Source organism: Taudactylus pleione, unplaced genomic scaffold (genome assembly GCF_031769625.1).
Source record: "Taudactylus pleione unplaced genomic scaffold, aTauple2 ptg000015l, whole genome shotgun sequence".
NCBI lineage: Eukaryota > Metazoa > Chordata > Amphibia > Anura > Myobatrachidae > Taudactylus > Taudactylus pleione.
In genome coordinates, this window is record NW_028284417.1 from 8,724,577 (window position 1) to 8,744,496 (window position 19,920).

The window sequence follows — 19,920 nt, forward strand, 5'->3', positions numbered from 1 at the left end:
AGCAGAGACAGTGGAGAGGTCAAGGAGGTTGGGTATGAAGTAATAGCCCATATATTTGGCAGCATGAAGACCATTACTGACTTTAGTAAGGGCATTGTCTGTGGAGGGAATAGGATGGAGGACATTGTTTTTCTTAGGGCACAGCTTCTCAAACTCCGTCCTCAGGACCCTAAACGGTGCATGTTTTCCAAGTCTCCTCACAGAATCGCAAGCGACATAATTAGCTCCACCTGTGGATCTTTTAAAATGTGTTAGTGAGTAACGAATACAGAAACAGACATATCACAGGTGCACAACTCCAAATTACTAATTATATATAAATACATTGTGCAAATTCAATTTTGCAATCAATAGAGGTTTTTAGCATAATCATGGCCAAGGTTATGGGCCTACCCACCATATCCAGGAACCTCTGTAGGGTAGGTCCCTAACATACTAGGGTTCAAATCCAGAGCGCCGCAGAGACAACCCCAGGGCATCGCTATAATGATGCGATGCCCTGGGGTGACTCTGCTGCGCCGATTTAGGGGTGTCCTGCGCTCTGGATTTGAACACTACTATTTGCATAATGTATTTATATATAATTAGTTTTTTGGAGTTGTGCACCTGTGATCTGTCTGTTTCTGTGCCTACAGTAAAGTCTCAACAGGTAGCACCTCCCATTATATTTATTCAGGGTGTGCAGTCCAGGAATCTTTCCTATACACATGAGTAACGAATACACCTGTTCACCTGCTGGATGACCTGGAAAACTGACCTGTGTGGGGTCCTGAGGACCGAGTTTTAAAACCACTGCCTTAGGGAGAACTTCAGGAGTCACCAAAGACTTTGGTTTGTCTACGCTGTCGTTTCTTGCTTAAGTTGGCCACACATGTTGGTGACTTCTGGCAGCTTTGGATCCTGCATGGGTCACCTACCATTTACGAACATGTCTCATAATGTGTCCATCAATTTTGATTATTAACCTGTATCAGAACTATGCTTGGGCCATAGTAGCTGTGATATTAGCCCAACTAGGAGATATTGGCTGTGATAGCACTGTGTGTTTCTGGGTACTGACATGTGGATCTAGTTTTCATGTATCTGCAGTCTGGCAGAAAAGACCTGGTGGGGAGAAAGTCTTTAATGGATGTTTATATGCTTTGAGTTATTAGTGTTCATTCTAGGCTGGGTAGGGCGGCTATCACAGAAGGGCACTCCTCTGCAGGTGCACGAAAAGGGGGTGTGTCCTTGAGACACACGCCCTTTTCATCACTGTAGGGGGTGTGCCCAGCACTCACAGAGAAGGTAGGCTGCACCCAAGCTCTCCCCACGGTGTGAATAGATGCCGTGTGCCTCCAAATACAATACAAATTTCAGAATATCCTGTCACAGGTTTAGCATGCCCTAATAGCAAAATTGTGGCAAGGCATGCTAGGACGTGTAGTTCCACAGCAGCTGGAGGGCTGCAATTTGAATACCCCTGAGCTAGAGGAAAAGATTACAGAGGACCATCAGTATAACATACATTCTTTCATACAATTGTTAATTTCTGTTTTTTTATTTTTTTACGGATGTATAGGTGTGTTTTAAGGGGATATATTTTCCTCGAAGTTCTAAGAAAAATCTCAACAATCTTTATTTAAATACACATATAAAAAGTAGAATGGAAAACAGTATGCAACTGTACCACTATGTGTATTCTAGATAATGATTGTAACCATCGACAACACTACAGTTGAATCAACCCCGATTATCCTTGATTGCATTAACCAAGGTATGGATTAACTGGATACTTTATGCAAATGCTGTACAGTAATACTATGGCCCGTATTCAATTTGAGGCGAATAGCTGAGATCGTCGAAAAAGTTTCGCCGATGATGTCATTTCGCCAGGCGAAAAAGTATCGCCGTATTCAATTTGTAATAGGCGAAAATGTTTCGCCTATGAATAGCAGAGAATTGCGGTTTTGGGGTGCAACATTGCGGGAACCCCCGTGCAGCCTTAAGACAGTCCCCCAAAGGTAAACTGTGTAAATTTTTTTTAAAAAAGACTTTAGGACACCCAAAAAATGGCTTTCAATTTGGGGGCAAAAAAATGCAAAGTTGGGGGACAAAGTTAAAAATGAGCAAAATAGACTCCAGGGGGTCCCCAAAGTATGCCCCAGGTGTTTTTTCGATAGCAGGTGCTTGCGGAAGGTGTATTTTTCACGATTTTATTACCTACACTTTAGCAACTTTTAAATATGCTACCCCCATTTTCAAGTACCCCAAATTTGCTGGGACTAGTTATTTTCTTAAAAAAACACTGCTAAATGGTATTCTTCACCACTTCTGCAAAAACGCTACATAGCATCTATTGAGACCATTTAAATTGGCCAAATACCGATTTGCAGGGCTATTCGGTGGTACCCATTTTGAGCCCCCATGTCAGTGCATCTTTTGGGGGGTGTCAGGCTGAATTCCCCAAATCTGACAGCACTTTTCGCCTATTTCAGTTTCGCCGAATGCCGTTTTCTCCTCCTTTCAATTTGAATACAGAGATAAGCAGGGACGCATGCAATACTTTTTACATGCAAAACACGCAATGTAGGCGAAAAAGTATTGCGGCCGCGAAAAATATTTATTACAGGCCTTTGTACTGTATTCAACTTTCTGTGTTGGCTCCAGAGTGCCAATACAGTACGTACTGTACATATATGTTTGAATTAATGGATTTTGATAATGCAGCCAACCTCCCCCCTTGTTTATCAAAAAATCTGGGTTCTATTTTAATTAGGAAACCAGACAAAATAATTTTGTATAGCTAAATTTGGAGGGTAGTGCTATTAGGACCGTTTTCACTTCTATAGACTATAGACTCTCACCATAATCCATGTTTTTTTAACTGTATAGTAATTTTGGTTTTGAGGCTTTTTAAAAATTATTTGCCAGTCGTCATCTATTCTTTTAAAAAAATTTCCTGCAACATGACTTTATTTGTTTGCTATTTAACAATGTGTTTTCCAGTAGTTTTTATCGTTTTGCTAAAATTGTCCTCACATTATTTACTTGGTTATTTGTGTGCTCATCTTAAAGTTGAGTGTTTTATATAATATGGGATTTGGCTGTGCCGTGGCCATCCCATATCTTTTTATTCATATGGGACATCTGTGTGATCACTTCTACTGTAATGCTGTATACAATCAGGACGATATTCCTGAACGATATTGACTATATTGTTCAACGATAAATCGTTTATTTTTATGCAGTGAACGATCGACCAACGATGCGCGTTTCCGCATTAGTGATAACTATATCTATTGTCGACTGTACATGCAGGCCAACTTGGACGATTTTGTCAAGATTTACCTGTAAAGACATAACTTCACTGAGATATCTATCAGTCTGTACACCCAAAATCGTTTGCCCTGCACTACAGAAAGTTGGAGGGAAATCTTATCAGCGATATCTCTGGTTGTGCAGGTTGTACCGTGTGTATGCAGCATTAGGTCACCTGTGCAGCTCAAGTCTCATAACTAACATTCAATCGTGCAGCCCAACCTGCAGGAGCAGTTGTCTGTCATTTCCTTTTTATCGGCTTTAGCTGTAAGTAAAATAAGCCATGCAAGAAAACAATACTGTGGAATAAAGTGAAACCTCTTCTGTAGCCAAAATATTTTTTCTTCCTGCTTGAATTTATATATTTTTTCTGTTTTCATTATTCCAATCTCATATTACTGCAATAAACAGCAAGAAAGTTATGGAAGATAATAAGCTCTGGCATGCAATTAGCAGCCCAATTATAGAACACTGCGCTATTAAGTAAAAATATTGAACCGTGTAAACTGAAAATGTTAGCAGAGGAGCTGCAGTGATTTCTATTCTGGAAATGCCACGCAGCTTTTTCTGTCTCCTTCTGTTACTATGCACTGGTTTACATTATATTACAAACCTCTAGACATACAGTTCCTGCATAAGATTACTTGTGCAAAATGGATTAAGAGAGGATGAGGCACAGAAGTAATTTACTAACAGTAAATGTCTCCATTTGTACTGCAGTTTCCATTTTGATGCTATGTGAACCTGTTGTATGCAAGTAGTAGTTGCTGTAATGTGGTGCTCAGAGTCTGCTATATAGTAACAAGGCCAGATACTCTGTCCAGTACAGTAGTATGTTCTCATTCTCCTTCCCATATGCATTTTTCCTGTAGAGTAGTGGTCTCTGTCTGTGCCTTCACACACATTTTGTGGTCTTTATTAATATCCAAGACAATGGAATCTGTCAATTCACTAGTAATTAGTGGACATCATTCAGTTACACGCACTCTTCCTCAGTGATGTCACAAAGCCTATATAAAAGTTGATAAAACTTTCCCTTTTAATGTGTGTAATGTCCTGTTTTCCTCTTGGTTATAAAGGTCCAGTAACAATACAGCTTCTATTGTCATATTACTTAGAAGCGTAGAAAAGGGAATTTTAGTCACAGCACCAATTAGGTGGAAGTGCTAGGGAAATGCTCACTGCATAGTTGCTAACATTTTGAAGCTGCCTACTGAGAGATACTGGAAGACAGGTGCAGGGGGCATGGTGCCGTGTATTGCATCATTGCAGAACTTGTCCCACTGCACAGTGCTGAGATTCATACCATTGGGGTGTTGGGACCTGATAACATGATTCGCTGCGAATTGTCAAGTGGCTTTGATATGCCAACATATGTTTACAGCGAAACCTGATAAGTCGTTCACAGACATATCACTGGTACACACTTGCCGACAGACACCCAATATATTGGCCGATCAATTGATCGGCAAAAATATTTGCCAGTGTGTACCCAGTTTAACTGTGCAGGCAGAGTGTGATTGAAAGCTTTGCCAAGTTGCTATGCAGAAATGCATTGTGGGGAATTGGTTGATTCACAAAGAGAGATGGGGTCGGCGATGTCACATTAACCCAGATTACTGAATGACCAACTTTCTGACCTGTAATAGTTCCTATCAGGGCACTGAGGTAATGCTTATTAAAAGAGATGTAATGGAAGTGAGCTTAAATGTGTAATTTACCTCCATTGTTCATTTCTGCAGGTTTGGGTTTGTGGCCTTTACCATGCTTAAGCCACGTATCCACTTGCAGATAGTGGAACGACAGTACGATTACAACATTGTAATCGTACAGTGGTTTCTCATACCCTGTAGTGCCTACACAGAACTATATATATCGTTCTGTGCAGGCACCCTCCCTCATCCCTGAACATGGCCAATCTGTCGTTATCGGCAGATTGACCATCATGCTCAGACGATGATTGATGTCGGAAACGACCAACGGCAGCGTGCATCACTGGTTGTTTCCGACATTTGACTGCCCGTTTATGCACGATTAATGAGCAATTGAACAATAACGATGTTGTTATTGTTCAGTTGCTCATTTATATCTGCAAGTGGATACGTGGCTTTAGATATTTATATCGACAGATGTATCTGCTATGTTGTCATGGCAATACTTTTCTATGCAAAATTTACCATCATATAACCCACAAGTACTATTGTTTCAGTCTGTGTCTATAAGTTGATTAGTAATATCTCTGTAGATAGACTTCATCAACATTTATTGATTCATTTATTTTTTATGTCAGATATGTGTTTTATCGAAGAGATTCCCACAGTGTATAGCCAGCAGGGAAATGCATTCTGCATGATGTATTACTGTGTCTGCTCATGCCCTCTCCCGCCAGAGAGATATTCCCAGCTATCTGTGATCTGGCACCTGGTATATTTATTAAGAATTTATCAAGAGACTACTGGAAGATAATGTGAATTTACAGTCTTCAGAGGTTTATCTGAAAGCTCCCATGCAGTTTACAAGGAGGTGAAATAGAAATGTTGTATATAATATTACATCCAGATTGTGGACAGTGTAACTATGTTTTAATATAAAGGGGTCTATTCAGCAATAGTGATGATGTTGCCCAGAATATTATCGGTCAGCATCGTCACAATTTTTTTATCAATTATTAATATTTATGGCTGCTATTCAGCATTATTTTGAACAGGGACAGAGGTTGCGGTAACACGCTGTTCCTGCGATGTTACAGAAGGTATTGTTATTGGTTTCCGAAAACAATACCTTCTGTCACTGCTACTGCGCATGCTGAGTCATGCGCTTGGGAACAGTCTCCATCCCTGCTTTGCGGTGACACATATATATATATATATATATATATATATATATATGTATATGTGTGTGTCCATGAGACTGGCACTCAGTGAAAACAATTTTACATAAAGGATTTTACTTGCCTGGGTGCCCTCCCCGGGTAGACTGAACTACTCGATGCACAGAATTGGAAAAACAGCGGCACTTAGCAGGACTCATGAAAAAAAGACTCGATACGGGACACCATACCTCCATAGCGAGTCTTTTTTCATGAGTCCTGCTGCGTGCCGCTGTTTTTCCAAATATATATATATATATATATATATATATATATATACTTATGGGATAATGGGATAATTTCCCTCTGTCCCTGCAGTTTTCGGGAGATGGCGTTGTATAAAGTAAGGATTTTTCAAGTAATTTAACGCTTTTTGCTTTGCTGAATAGCAGAAAGCGTTAAAGCACTGTAGAGATCAATAGATGATCCATATAGTGCGGTACTCTGCGAGATGGGAAGTAATGGAGAAGACAATTGTGTTATCTTCTCCTTTATCCCATTGCTGAATATGGGATTTACATCAAAAATGAGGAAATTATGATTTCCGCATTTTTTATGTAAAAAATCATTGTTGAATAGGCCCTATAAAAACACCAGTATCCTATTTACCTTTACAATTACCTAGTTACAAATCAATGTTCATTTTAGTCACTGTTGCATCTGCTCAAACGAAACCCATTATATATGTAACCATTAGCAGCCTCTGCTTGTATTTAAGATGTCAGTTTGGTACATACTCAATCACATGAGACGTTAGCATGACATTTGTTTGTGCGGTATAATATATTTGTTAAAGAGATCATTTTTCAGTATGTGCTGTGTTTGCCACTTAGTGTAGTCACATGATTTGTTTGCTATCTATTTATTTTCATAAGGTGTGTTCTCTGATCTTTATGCATATAAGACAAGAAATGTAAAGGCGTTTTTCTACAGAGAAAAAAAACTGCTTATATTTCTAACGGCTGCCTCTGTGAAAGGGTATACTTTATATATAGTTTTTATCACAATTGTAAGTTTCACAGTTATAATCAATAAATAAGAACATTTAAACAACCAAATACTGCATTGTTTCCTTATCCATCTTATGAACAAGTCAAACAAACATTTTTTTATCTTAAAAACACAGAAGTAGGGAAAAAAGGAAACATTTACTGTGATCGCGCTGAGCGACAAAATATGTGGGTCCCAGGGGCCTACCTGACCATTTCTGGGTCCCATCATAATGTATACTTTAGAGCTCCCTATATGCCCTTCAGACCTCCCCACATGTCACCACACATCAGTGGCGTAACTTCATCTCAGTTGCCCGGAGGCAAGATAAATGTTGATGCCCCCCCCCTCCCCCCTCCACAAGTTTAAAACAAATTTAAGCTTGACATGACTTTATAAACACACCTAGCATGCAAAATGATACATAGTTGAAAGTCAAGGAAGAGTGAAACAAATTACGATTTATTATCAGATAAATTAACACCTCACCAACTATATTTAAACTAAGTGCGTTGAACATAGTGATTATATGATCACTTTTTTATGAACGAATTGAGTCAGTTTAAAGTCCTCACAACACAAACAAAATATAAATAAACCAGCAGTGTAGAGTTGCTCAGAAAGGTTTTTGACGGGCCTTTGATTCTGCAAAACTGTCAATTAGCTCTTCAGTGTCCACACTGTTCAATCGTTGGTTTTCTATTGATAAAATTGCAAGGGAGCTCAATCGAGTTTCGGACATCGTGCTACGCAGGTATGTTTTAATGAGTTTCAACTTGGAGAAGCTTCTTTCTGCTGATGCAACTGTGATAGGAAGCGTTAAATACAACAGGCTTGCGTTGATCACTTCTGAAAAACTGCTGGCTAATTCCGGATGATTGATCAACAGGAACTCTGCTAATTCTTTGACAGAATTAATGTTACCAAGTTTTACACTGAGTGTCAATTTAAATAGCACTAACTGGTCGGCAAGTTCATCAGAAATATCATCAGAATACTGATTGGTGAGAAACTTCGAGAGCCCGATCAGTTCCTCAATGCTCTTCTCAAGAATGATCTTTGGCTGTATGCACATAAACAGTTTGTAAATCTTCTGCATTGCCTGAAAACGGGTTTCCATTTGATTAATGGTGATGTCGATAAGTGCATTAAAAACTTCCACTTGAAAGCGTTTCTCAGCAGACTGTAGTCTAGAATCCCTTGAGAGATCATCATGGAAACTTTTGACTTGGCGAATCCGTTTTGATGGAAAGAACATGCATTCTATCCCCCAACTATTTGCTAACTCCTTTGCCAAGGACACCGTAGTTTCCCAGTTGTTGCGTAATTCCAACATATCCTGCACAAATGACTGCAGTAGCACAACAGGAGTGTTAAGATCACTTGACTGTGACTGCATTGATTTGGATATAATATCCAGTGGTCCAAGAACCTTTAACAGGACAATCACTGTTACAATTGAGGAAAAACTCTCAAAATATTTCTTAAGTGATGCTGCTTCGCATTTTTCCTCACCATTCTTCCCGGTGAATGACAAGATGGTAAGCAGCTTCATGACATCCACAAATCGAGTCCGAAGAGCTAGTAAGGCTTGATTCCTGGATGACCAGCGAGTAGGGCAAAGTCGCTTGAGAGTAACTGAGCTGTTGCCTTCCTTTTGTAGACGATTCCACCTACTGATAGCACTGAAGAAGATGTATAGTCTTTCAAGCAGATCAAAAAATTGCCTTAAATCCTGTACATGCTTCACTGCATCATTGATGACAAGATTTAAAGCATGTGCACAACAATGAATATACTGAGCTTTTGGTGCCTTCTGTTTCATCAGAGTCTGGACTCCACCATATGCCCCGCTCATGTTGGCTGCCCCATCGTATCCTTGCCCTCTTAACTTCCGCAGTTCTGTGATGTTTTCAATTTCTTCCAGTATGACTGCTGCCAGATCATCTGCTTTTTGACTTTTAACTTCACTGTATCCCACAAAAGATTCATTAATTCTTAGAGTGACAGGTATGCCGTCATCATTCTTCTCAATTGTGACATAACTAAATATCTTGCTCAATTGGTCTGTCTTTGAAATGTCCATTGTTGTGTCCATAATCACAGAGACAAATGGAGCATGTGCTATTTCATCTATGATTTGCTGCTTCACACGATTGGCAAGAATGTCAACGATCTCATTTTGGATGGACCCACTTAAATATTTTGTGGACCCCATTGGCTTACTCAGTAGATTTTCAAGTACTGGATCATATCTAGCTATCAGATGAATAAATTCAAGAAAGTTTCCACGTGAGCCAAGCACAGGCTTATCCTCATCATAATCCTGCTCTCGATGACCACGAAACGCTAGATTGCATCTGGAAAGCGTAATGATGACATTTACAATACGATCCAGTACAAGACGCCAGTATTTCCGATTTTCATATATTTGCTTGTCGGCCAAGAGATCCACAGTGGCATCAGTTTTCCACATGTTGTACACCTGACAAGCTTCTGAATGTGCTGAAGAATTCTCATGTCTCTCTATGCTGCGTGGCAGATTTTTCCAATCATTTGTTCCCTCAGTCCACGCTTGATTCTGTGTTGTACTAAAGAGCCAACATGGGGTGCAGTAGCATTTGTCAGCAATTGGACTATATGAGAGCCATATTCTTTGTAAACTTAAGCCAGACTTTGTGCGGCGTGTGTAAAAGTGTTCGCTGAAACTGCGACCTTTGCAAGAGCCCTCTTTCTGTTTTGGGAAAGGGCCCTTTGGCTGATACAAGCCACTTTGAACAACAAATTTCTTTTCAAAAGAATTCAGAGTTTTTGCTCCAAAATGAGATCTGTCAGAATTCGGTGGTAAACTCTCTACTGTTGTAGTATATTCACAGTCTCTTTCTGATTCAGGAAATGTTTCAGCGTCATTCTGTTCTTCGGGTGCCACTGCAGACCCTTCAAGTAGTTGTTCTGAAGTAGACTCATCAGTATCTTTCTGAATCTCTCCCGCATTCTGCTCTTTCTGACACTCTTCGGTTTCTTCTGAAGATGCACCAGTGTCCAAAGTTTTTTGAGATGGGTTACTGAAATAAGTACTAAGTTTTGGAATCTTTTGCAATAGTTCACTTTCTGAAGCTTGCTTACGTTTCTTAATTGTCCTTCCTGCAGCACCACTGAGTTTTCCTTTACCAGGATTTGCAGACATGGTCCAAGTTTTGGAATATCCAACTGCTTTACTCAAATACAAATGTAGTGCAAATTGTAATAAGTGGAGAACAATCAGGTGACATAAATTACTATAATGTACAAGTATCCCATAACACTGCGCAAAAGTGAAAATGTTTCCAATATGAAAATAGTTACTTCTAATTGGTTTCAGGATGGGAAGAACGAATATGACATTTAAAACTCTGGGCCTGATTCAGAGCCGGACACTATTTGCGAACGGTCGTTCAGAAAAAGGGGCCGGCTATTTAAATTGAGCACTCGTTCTTTGCTGTCTGTTGACGCCTCTATGTCTGAGCGAGTGAACGAAATATGCGCTCACTATTTTTTAAAAAACGCCCCCTGGCCGCTCGCATCATACGTCATCTTCGCTATTTATTAGATTAATCGAGTACATCGAAAGGCGTCTGAACTGCTCGCAGTGCTTGTGGTTGGATTTTCCTACCGCAATCATGCGAACAGTTCAGGCTAAGAAACAACCAAGTGACGTGGTCGATGACGCTGCTTTGTTAATTATGCACACCCTTAAAACGCCCGTTTTGACCGTTTGGCACGCCTGCGTTCGGATCTCCACTCCCCGTTTTCAAGCACCTTCCCCTGTTACCACCCACAAACGCCTCATTCTGTCACTCAAATTAGCAGGCATTCGCTATTTTGCAAGCACAAAATTTCCGACCGCAATGACTGGTTCGCGCATGCGTATTACAACCCATACGCATGCGCAGTTGTGCGAACATCGCTCGGAGCGAACGAGCGGCCGCTTACGAGCGCCTCTGAATCAGGCCCTCTGTTAGCCCATTTATGATGATGTAGGGGTATATTGTTAAATACTAGGGAATTACATTAAGTGAAGGTTATGAATGATGTTCATTTAATTTTTTTAAGTTTTGTGGTTTTAATTTAGGTTAAAAGCAGTGTGCGAAAATCGGCCAGCTACGAGCGCACGCAGCCTAGCGAACGGGTCTGAATCAGGCCCCTAGAGTTTAAAGGGCCAACAGCCTCCCCTAAATTACCACATCCCTACTCTTAGGATTGTATGCAAGCAGCTCATGGCGCTCCAGAAAAAGGCATAGAGCATTTCTTAAGGGGAGCTAATACTAAAGTATGTGGTGTACTGTTGGCTGTGGTATGGTAGAGTAATAGTACACACTAGCCCTCCCAAATCAAAAGGCCCAATACTTAACCAGTGGCGCCGTTTATTTAGTTGTAAAGTGGATGTATAGCCATACTTCATGTTAAGACTATAACAGACTCTCAGCATGGAGCTGGAGTGGAGCATACAGTCACCAGACGTGATTGTATGGGGGTAGTGGTGCAGGATACAAGCAGGTATGATAGCTGTGAATTGCAGTATATTGTGGGGTCTCACTGAGCTAAGTGGTCACGCCCGTGTCCCACCGTGGCGCTCTGACACAGAATACAAGATGGCACCACACATGTGCAGAATACAAAATGATAGCCATCTTTGTTATAGTTTGAAGCCTCCCCGTAGGAGCAAACAAGGAGAGTGCGCTGTAGCACTAATGTAAGGGGGAGGGTGTTATATTTATAGAGCATATGTTTTATTATCACTGTAATGTTAGGGGGGGAGTATATTTAAAGAGCATATGTTTTATAACTGTCATGTACAATGATTCAACATGGCAAAGTGATAAAATATATGCTTTATAAATATATCATCCCCCCCTCCCTCAGCACACCCCTCCCCCCCTAACATGGCAGAGTGATAAAATATATGCATAGTAGATATATCATCCCCCCCCCTCCCTCAACACCCCCCCCCCTCCGCCAAGTCCAACGCCAGGCAATGACCCCACTTGCTTGGCTTGCCAGACACTGTGACAGACAGACAGACAGACTCACTTACTTGATTCTTGCTGCCTGAGTCCCCAGTCACAGTCCACAGCCCGATGCGCTGCCCACGCAGATCCTGTCTCCCGGGTCCCAGCCGCACTTTACACAGACAGTGTCTAAGTGTTGTCTCCATGACCACGGTCCGACTCCGTCTCCGTCTGCACTCTGTCTGCAGTGTCGGGCGGCTCTTCAGAGGAGCACGGGGCAGGCACAGCCAGGGTAGGTCGCGGGCGGTCACATGATGCGTGGTGACGTCCGCGGCCCGCCGAGAGCATGTAGTGTGTAGTGGAGCCGGAGGAGGAGCGCCGCTGATGCTGATTGGCGTTCAGCTCAGCGGCTCCTCTCTTTCTTTTATTGACAGTAAAGTGAAGCCGGCGGTAGCAGTATAGGGGACGGGTAGGTTAGTAGATGCGGTGGAAGGAGGTGGAACGGCCGGGACCCTGGAGACAATGGAGCCAGATGCCCCCTTCAGGGCTGGGCGCCCGGCGGCAACTGATTCCATTGTCTCCGGGAGTTCCGCCACTGCCACACATGCCTGCATACCCCTAGAATGCCCATCTGATACCCCCAATAGCATCGGTTTTGTAGCCAGAGGTCAGACTGCAGTCCCCATTGACAGTAATGGGGACTGCAGTCTGCTGCTGTAGTTAGCCTTCTGCAGGAGATTTCTGTGAAATCTTCTGCATTAGACTGTTCTTACATAGCGGTGAAACATAAAATTACGCAGAAACTGTTGTATTAGCATAATTTTATGAAAAACCACAAACCAATAAATACATTTTAAAAATATACTAAAAAGATTTTGTTCTCCTACCTTTGAACAAAAATCTTCAAGGAATTCTCTGCCTCTAGCTGTGCACTCTTCTCTCCTTTTTATTCTGTGGGAGCTGGATGGGGGCGGCTGCTGAGCCGGGGACAGGTGTAGGAGGTGGGGAGCCGGTAATGGGTGTAGGAGGTGGGGAGCCGGTAATGGGTGTAGGAGGTGGGGAGCCGGTGACGGGATCCGGCGGTGGGGAGCCAGTGACAGGAGTAGGAGGTGGGGAGCCGGTGACAGGAGTATTCAGGGAGGGGAGCTAGGGGCAGGAGGGGTAGGCAGGGACAGGGGAAGGGGCTGGGTGCAACCGGGTATTAGAGGGGAAGGGGAGCCACATACAGCAGATGGTGAAGGTGAGCTGGGGATAATAGAAGTAGGCAGGGACAGCAGAAGGTGCTAGGTGCCACTGGGTATTAGAGGGGAAGGGGAGCCACATACAGGAGGAGGTGGAGGGAATCTGGGTATAAGAGAAGTAGGCAGGGACAGGAGGAGGGGCTGGGTGCCAGGTATTAGATGTGGAGGGGAGCTAGGAACAGGAAGAGTAGGCAGAGACAGCAGAAGGGGCTTGGTGCCACCGGGTATTAGAGGGGGTGGGGAGCCACATACTGGAGGAGGTGGAGGGGAGCTGGGGACAAGAGGAGTAGGCAGGGACAGCAGAAGGGGCAGGGTGACACCGGGTATGAGGGGAGGCTGGGATTAGAGGCTAAAAGTTGGGGACTGCTGGGGCTAGGTGCTCTGCGGTACTCTCATCCTCATTCCCAGTAGGCACCTGGCTGGCTATTCCAAAACAGCCTGAAACTGTAGGCTGTGGCCGCGTTGTCCTCCCTGGTAGCGGAGACGAGACTGGGGGCGGGGCCTCGCATCTCCACTGTGCTTCTGGAGTCGGACAGACATAGAGAGGGGGCGGATCCTCGCGTCTGCAGTACACTTTACTTCTGGCAATAGACATAGAGGGGGCGGGGCCTTGCGTCTGCACTGTACTTCTGGAAATAGACAGAGAGGGGACAGGGCCTCACGTCTGCACAGTGCACTGTACCTCTGGCAGTAGACAGTGTCCCCCGGCTCAGCCTGTCTGGCTTCTGCTCCTGACTGTGAGTGAGGTGAGCTGGGTCCCCGGCTCCACCTCCAAATAGCAGGAGGTGTGGCAGCAAATTAAATTTCCTCCAACTTTTGAAGGGGTAGACAGGGTAGATACCTATTGGCTGCAGCGCACAGCATCTCAGCCGACTCTGGAACCAGGGATTGGCCTCAGCGGAGCGCGTCCCTGGGGACCCACCCATTCTGCAAAAATGAGTCCCTGGTTCTCACTACCTGGTAAAATACACGCTATAGCTCGTATTTGCGATTACTGTATTTAGGATATGGTACTGACAGGGCCGTCTTAGCATTATAGGCTCTCGGCAAAGCAATGCACGGGAATAAAATGTAAATGGTAACTAAAATTAAACCTTTTAGATTTATTGGTACTTTCAATAAAAATCAATGTTTAAATATATAAAAACATGATGCAAAGTGAGGATTATGGAATTCACCTTATCTTCTCTTCTCCAGCTCGCAGTGCAGTTCCTGCTTTGCACTGCAGCTGTGAATGCAGTATGAGGGACCACCTGAGAGAGGGAGACCTGGGGGGACGTGATCACACCCCCCCTTAATCCAGCTCTGTGGCTGCAGGCTGGGAACCAGGTAGAGAATGCTGCCTGGCTGCTCTTATTGTGTGTAATTCACAATCAGAGCGGCCAGAGAGCATCTTCCTCTGCCTGCCTCTCAGCTGGCTGCATACTCCATGTAGATGTCCCCCTGGCCCAGCCAAACCCCTGCGCGAAGGCCCCTAGAATCGTGGGGCCCTGGGCAGCTGTCCAGTGTGCCCATGCGTTTTAAAAGACCTTTCATTGACTTTTATTGATGCCAAAGATACAGTACTTGGGATCTTAAACAGGAGTAGACAGCAATTCAAAGGGATGTTAATTCCCATGAATAACCAGGTCCCTTCTTAACCCCAATGAGAATTGTTTAAATTACGAGTTTAACCAAAGTTCAAGTGTGGGTAATAAGAGTGATTCTTGTATATCGCCGTATTGGTGGACCATACCTTCAGCGCCCGTTTATCCTCTCCTGGAGGGATACTAGGATTCAGTATAATAAGGGTGATGCCAGTGATTATATTTTATTACACGGTCTGTGTTTTTTCCAGCATTTGAAAGCTGGACCAATCGTGGCATGTACAAGATTTGGAGATTTTCATGACAGTAGATGAGGAAAAATTTTCACTGTCTATCCCAGATGTTCCCAAATGATCCGCAAGGCACCCCAACAGTTCATGTTTAGGGATAACCACGGTTGAGCACAGTTGGTTCAAACAAATTGACTAAGGTACTAATTAAGTCACCTGTGATCAAGCATGGATATCCTTAAAATCTGGCCTGTTAGGGTACAATAAGGACCGAGTTTCAGAACCTCTGATGTATCCACTGTTTTGTACCTTAGCTTGTCCACTCCAAGATTCCGGTGAGCATTATAGCATGACAGCAGCCTACACACGAGGGTTATTGCATACCTCCCACGTGGTTTCTTCTGTATAAGATGCTGTGTTTTAAACTGCCCCCCTAAATATTTATTTTTTCTTAGCAATTCTCTGCACGTCCTTTGAAACAAAAAATTTCTAAGGACTCAAATTGATATGGTTTGTGAACAGTAATGCTGCGTACACACGGTAAGCCAGCAACGATCAGATAACGATCAGACGATCGTTGTCTGATCGTTCTGCATGTGCTGGATAGAGCATCCAGCACATGCGGCAGACCCCCCACACTGTAACGACCCGCGAACAACGGTCGCGGGTCCCTATAGTAAACAGGCTAACCTGGTCGATATCGACCAGGTCTGCCTGCTTGCACAGATGACGATAGATTGTCGTCAACTACCATACGTGGACATGCATCGTCCATTGTATGGTCGTTCACAGGGCCCATAAACTGTCACATTTTAACGGTAGGATAGTTATCGTTGAAATCTGACATGTTATCGTACCGTGTGTACGGGCCATAACACTTGTAAGCATTACAACCAATGATAATATTGCAAGCATTTGCGATTAGGCATCACTGTCTTAAGCTATAGAATCCTCTGCAATACAGCAGAAGCAACTGCCCATCTGCTATGTGAATCTGTCCTTGACCTCCTGCAAGTAACACTTTCAGTGTATATTCATTAATGGAATCACAAAGAAGACAAGTAATAGGCCCTAGATGATCTGCCCTCTGTGGGTAAGAATAGTTACTCATACAAGTATAACCGTATGTTGGGGAATAAAACATATAAGCTACTGCATTTTTCAAAGGTGGTCGTATCCTTGTATTCTCTTGCTGGTGAATTGCTCAAATGTCCCCATGTAGATGGGTGGAGAGTATATATTACAGTCTGTAGAGGTACCTTAATCTTGAATAAAAGTTTTACCTGCTGCTCCTTTCTCTTTTTATGTTGCAATATTTGTGTGCCCTTTGTTGCTCCATCTAAACTGTGTAGAATCTGGGCTTCAGAAGTTAACGTACAAATTCCACAATACTGTGTGCCAAGATGAATTACAGTATGCATATTTTATATACTCTTCCATCCCTTGACTATAAAACCTTTCTGTTACATGTTTGTGTCTCAGGATGTTCTGTGATATGATCCTATCTGCATTTTCAGAGTGTAATAGTTCTACTTTCCAATAGACTTAATTAGTTGATTTCGCTGGGATGGCACAGCTCAGTTATAGTAAGTTGATAGTTCATAGATCATGTATCACAAGTCAGGTTCTGCTTAGCATTGGACACTATCATAAAAACAAAATACTAATACAGGTACTGACTAGACTAACGGTGTTAATAAAGACAGCCTCTTGTTATTATCTCTCTTTGACGGGAAGGAATTTATATTTCTTTGGGTTGGCTTTACGATGGGTCATATACTTAAGTGCAAGATTGGTTGCCCTGATCTAATGGGCCATTGGGGGCATAACAACCAAAGCTTTAAACTGAAAAATTAATAGTTTCTATTAAGCTGGTCTACTGAGGGCTATAAAACTGGTTCATACAAAGCAGATGAGTTTGGAGATGCATTATGATTAAACGCTGAAGGACATTTGCGAATTGCAAAATCCACATCAGTCATGTCAAATGCCTTGATTTACACTGATGGTTATAGATTTCTGCTGAGTTTGTGGAGCTAAATGGTGGCTTTTGGGCAGAAGCAGGTCAATTGAAGTGATTTAAATGACTAAAATGAAAAAAGGGTATGGATATGAGTTTTTACAGGGTGTTTTAGTGCTTTTCAGTTGGTCACGGCCATTTTCACTGTGCAAAAATAATTTCTGTGCTTTCCAGTTGCACTTCTGCAGAGAAGTACATATTTAAGTGCACTATTAGCAATGTAAATAAAACCTTCTAAATAAAAGAAATTACATCTGTAATAAAGGCAGTCCCCAAATCTCACGCTCATAGAAAATGTGAGCAGTGCAGTATGTGAGGCTAAACTCTTCTTAAATATTAGGGGACAAACAGCATTGTTTGTACGTAGGAGGTAGCACTTTGATGTGATTGCATTTTTACACTTTTTCACAGCTCACCTTTCCATATAGACAGTATAAGCAATTCCCCTATTTTGCTGTAGCGATGGACCTAGAAATTCAGAGAGCGGGCCATGTAGGTGCAAGAGTGGTGAGCATCCAGGGCATAGGCTCTGTGTGCTCCAGGTCTTTGTGATTTAGCTTGCTGGTGACTGTGATAACTGTCACATAGTGATTAATTTGTAGGTTCAATAGAATTAAAGTATCCTCTACATGGGAAAGAAATAGTTCTCAAAGCATTACTGGCTCATAGCACTGAGATCATGGGTTAGATTCCTACCATTGTGGAGTTTGTATATTCTCCCTGTGCTTGTGTGAGTTTTCTCTGGGTACTCCGGTTTCCCTCACACTCCAAAAATACACTGGTAGGTTATTTGGTTCCCAACAAAAGTGTGTGTGTGTGTACATATGGTTGGTAATACAAATCGCAAGCTGCACTGGCGCAGGGACTGATATGATTGGCCAAATATTGTTTGTAAAGCTCTGCGGAATATGTGTTGACTGTATAAATAATGGCTAATAATAATAAATATATAATTTTTTTTTTCTCTATCTAATCTATCTCCTGTTTTGATATGCTACTGAAACTGCTGCATTTTTATTTGTGAATGTTTCTAGTTGCACTTAGGCATTTGGATGTTTAAATTTATTTTTATATTGAATAGCTGAATGTTGGCTATTCCGAAATTCAGCTTGTTTAATTTACATTTCTATATATGCACTTTGTTCTTTCCTACATGTTTAAGTAGCTTAATTTAACAATATCCGTTATTACATGATATCTGTCTTTTTGGAAGACAGTTTATTTTGTAAATAACCCATACAGTGTCACATTTAAATGAAAAGAAAAAAGAAGTCTATTTTATGGGGGCACTCTTTAGTATTTATTTTGTAGATCAATTATAATGTAACTTTTATTATTTAAAGTTAAAATAAGTTACAACTGATATACACAAAATATATTGGTATGTATCCACATACATTTAAAACAACTATACTATGTCTAATATACCTGACTGAAATTAATTGTTAAAAGTGAATTTACATAAATGCAATAAATCCCAAAATGTAAAGCATTATTAAGCCCCAAAGTGAAATTTTCATGTGTGAATAATTAAGTGAAATATGCTGATCAATTTTACACTGACTTTACTGTTAAGCTTTGTTAGAAAGTGAAGTGCAATAGAGCATTCTCCCTGCCCGCCTTTCCATACAATTATAGACCTATCTTTCTGAAAGTGTCGTAATGGCTTATGTTACTGGTCAGTAAGGTGACATTTCATCTGGTAAGCTTCCTTGTCCCTGTGTATTCCGGCAATGCATGTCTGACAGTCATTCACACACTGTTGGCCCAGAATGATGTAAGAATACAAACACTAAGCTCCTGAAATAGCCACCTGCTTCTTTTGATATTGAAATTAGTAATAAAAACATCAGGTAATGTGTACTACAGAATTGTGATGTATTTGTTAGTTATATTGGCTATTATACGAACCCTTTATACAGCTGTGTAAGGTATAGTCGGCACTTTAGTCAGAGAATGACGGTTACTGTAACCAAACACCCTGGTTAAGGTGTGGTAACCGGCATTCTCGGACTTAAGTGGCTCCAGTTAGACAGCGCGGTTACTTGAATAGCTCCGGGAACTTGGGGGGCTATACAGCATTGTGCTGAATGAAATTGCCCCCATAATGTAATTTAACAGGAAATTATTCTGCATTCGTTTTCATATTTTAATTAAATTAATTTGTGGGACAAATTAAGACATAACTTCTAACAAAATCCAAATGCCAACATGCTGAGTAATTACTTTTGGTTCCTAACTTTACTGGTTATTTATTCAGAACCTAATGATTTATCAAAACATCATTAACTGCAGTTGGGAGTTTGAATTCAATTTAAACACTGAGGTTAAAATATATGCTATCCTTTAAGGCTGGTGACTGCATTCTAAAGAATAGGAGACACTCAAATGTATAACCTTTAAGGAATTGGTGAATGCTGTAATTCGAGGTGCTCTAAAATGCACTTCTCCCCAAACAATGTGACCATTTATGAAAGGTAGTTATTTTATGCCGTGTACTTTTAGGCAGTTACAGGCTCTGGTTACTAATTTTGTCTGTATGTATGTATGTATGCAAGTATGTATGTATGTGTGTGTATATATATATATATATATATTGAACAGTGAGCTTGATACACAGCGACAATAGTGCAAATTTGATAAATAAAAAAAGTGTCAGTGTAAAATGAATAAAATAGAATAAATAATGTGTATAA

General features: G+C 41.6%; 2 protein-coding genes across 5 annotated transcripts in view; one reads left to right on the forward strand and one right to left on the reverse strand.

Moving 5' to 3' along the window:
- Nucleotides 1-19,920, forward strand: part of MYO6 (myosin VI) — a 305,891-nt gene that overhangs the window by 48,691 nt on the left and 237,280 nt on the right. The gene's annotated exons all lie outside the window — the stretch shown is intronic.
- On the reverse strand, nucleotides 7,776-10,346 carry LOC148542106 (zinc finger MYM-type protein 1-like). The gene has a single exon (XM_088472462.1). The coding sequence runs from the start codon at nucleotides 10,344-10,346 to the stop codon at nucleotides 7,776-7,778; it is 2,571 nt and encodes an 856-aa protein (XP_088328588.1).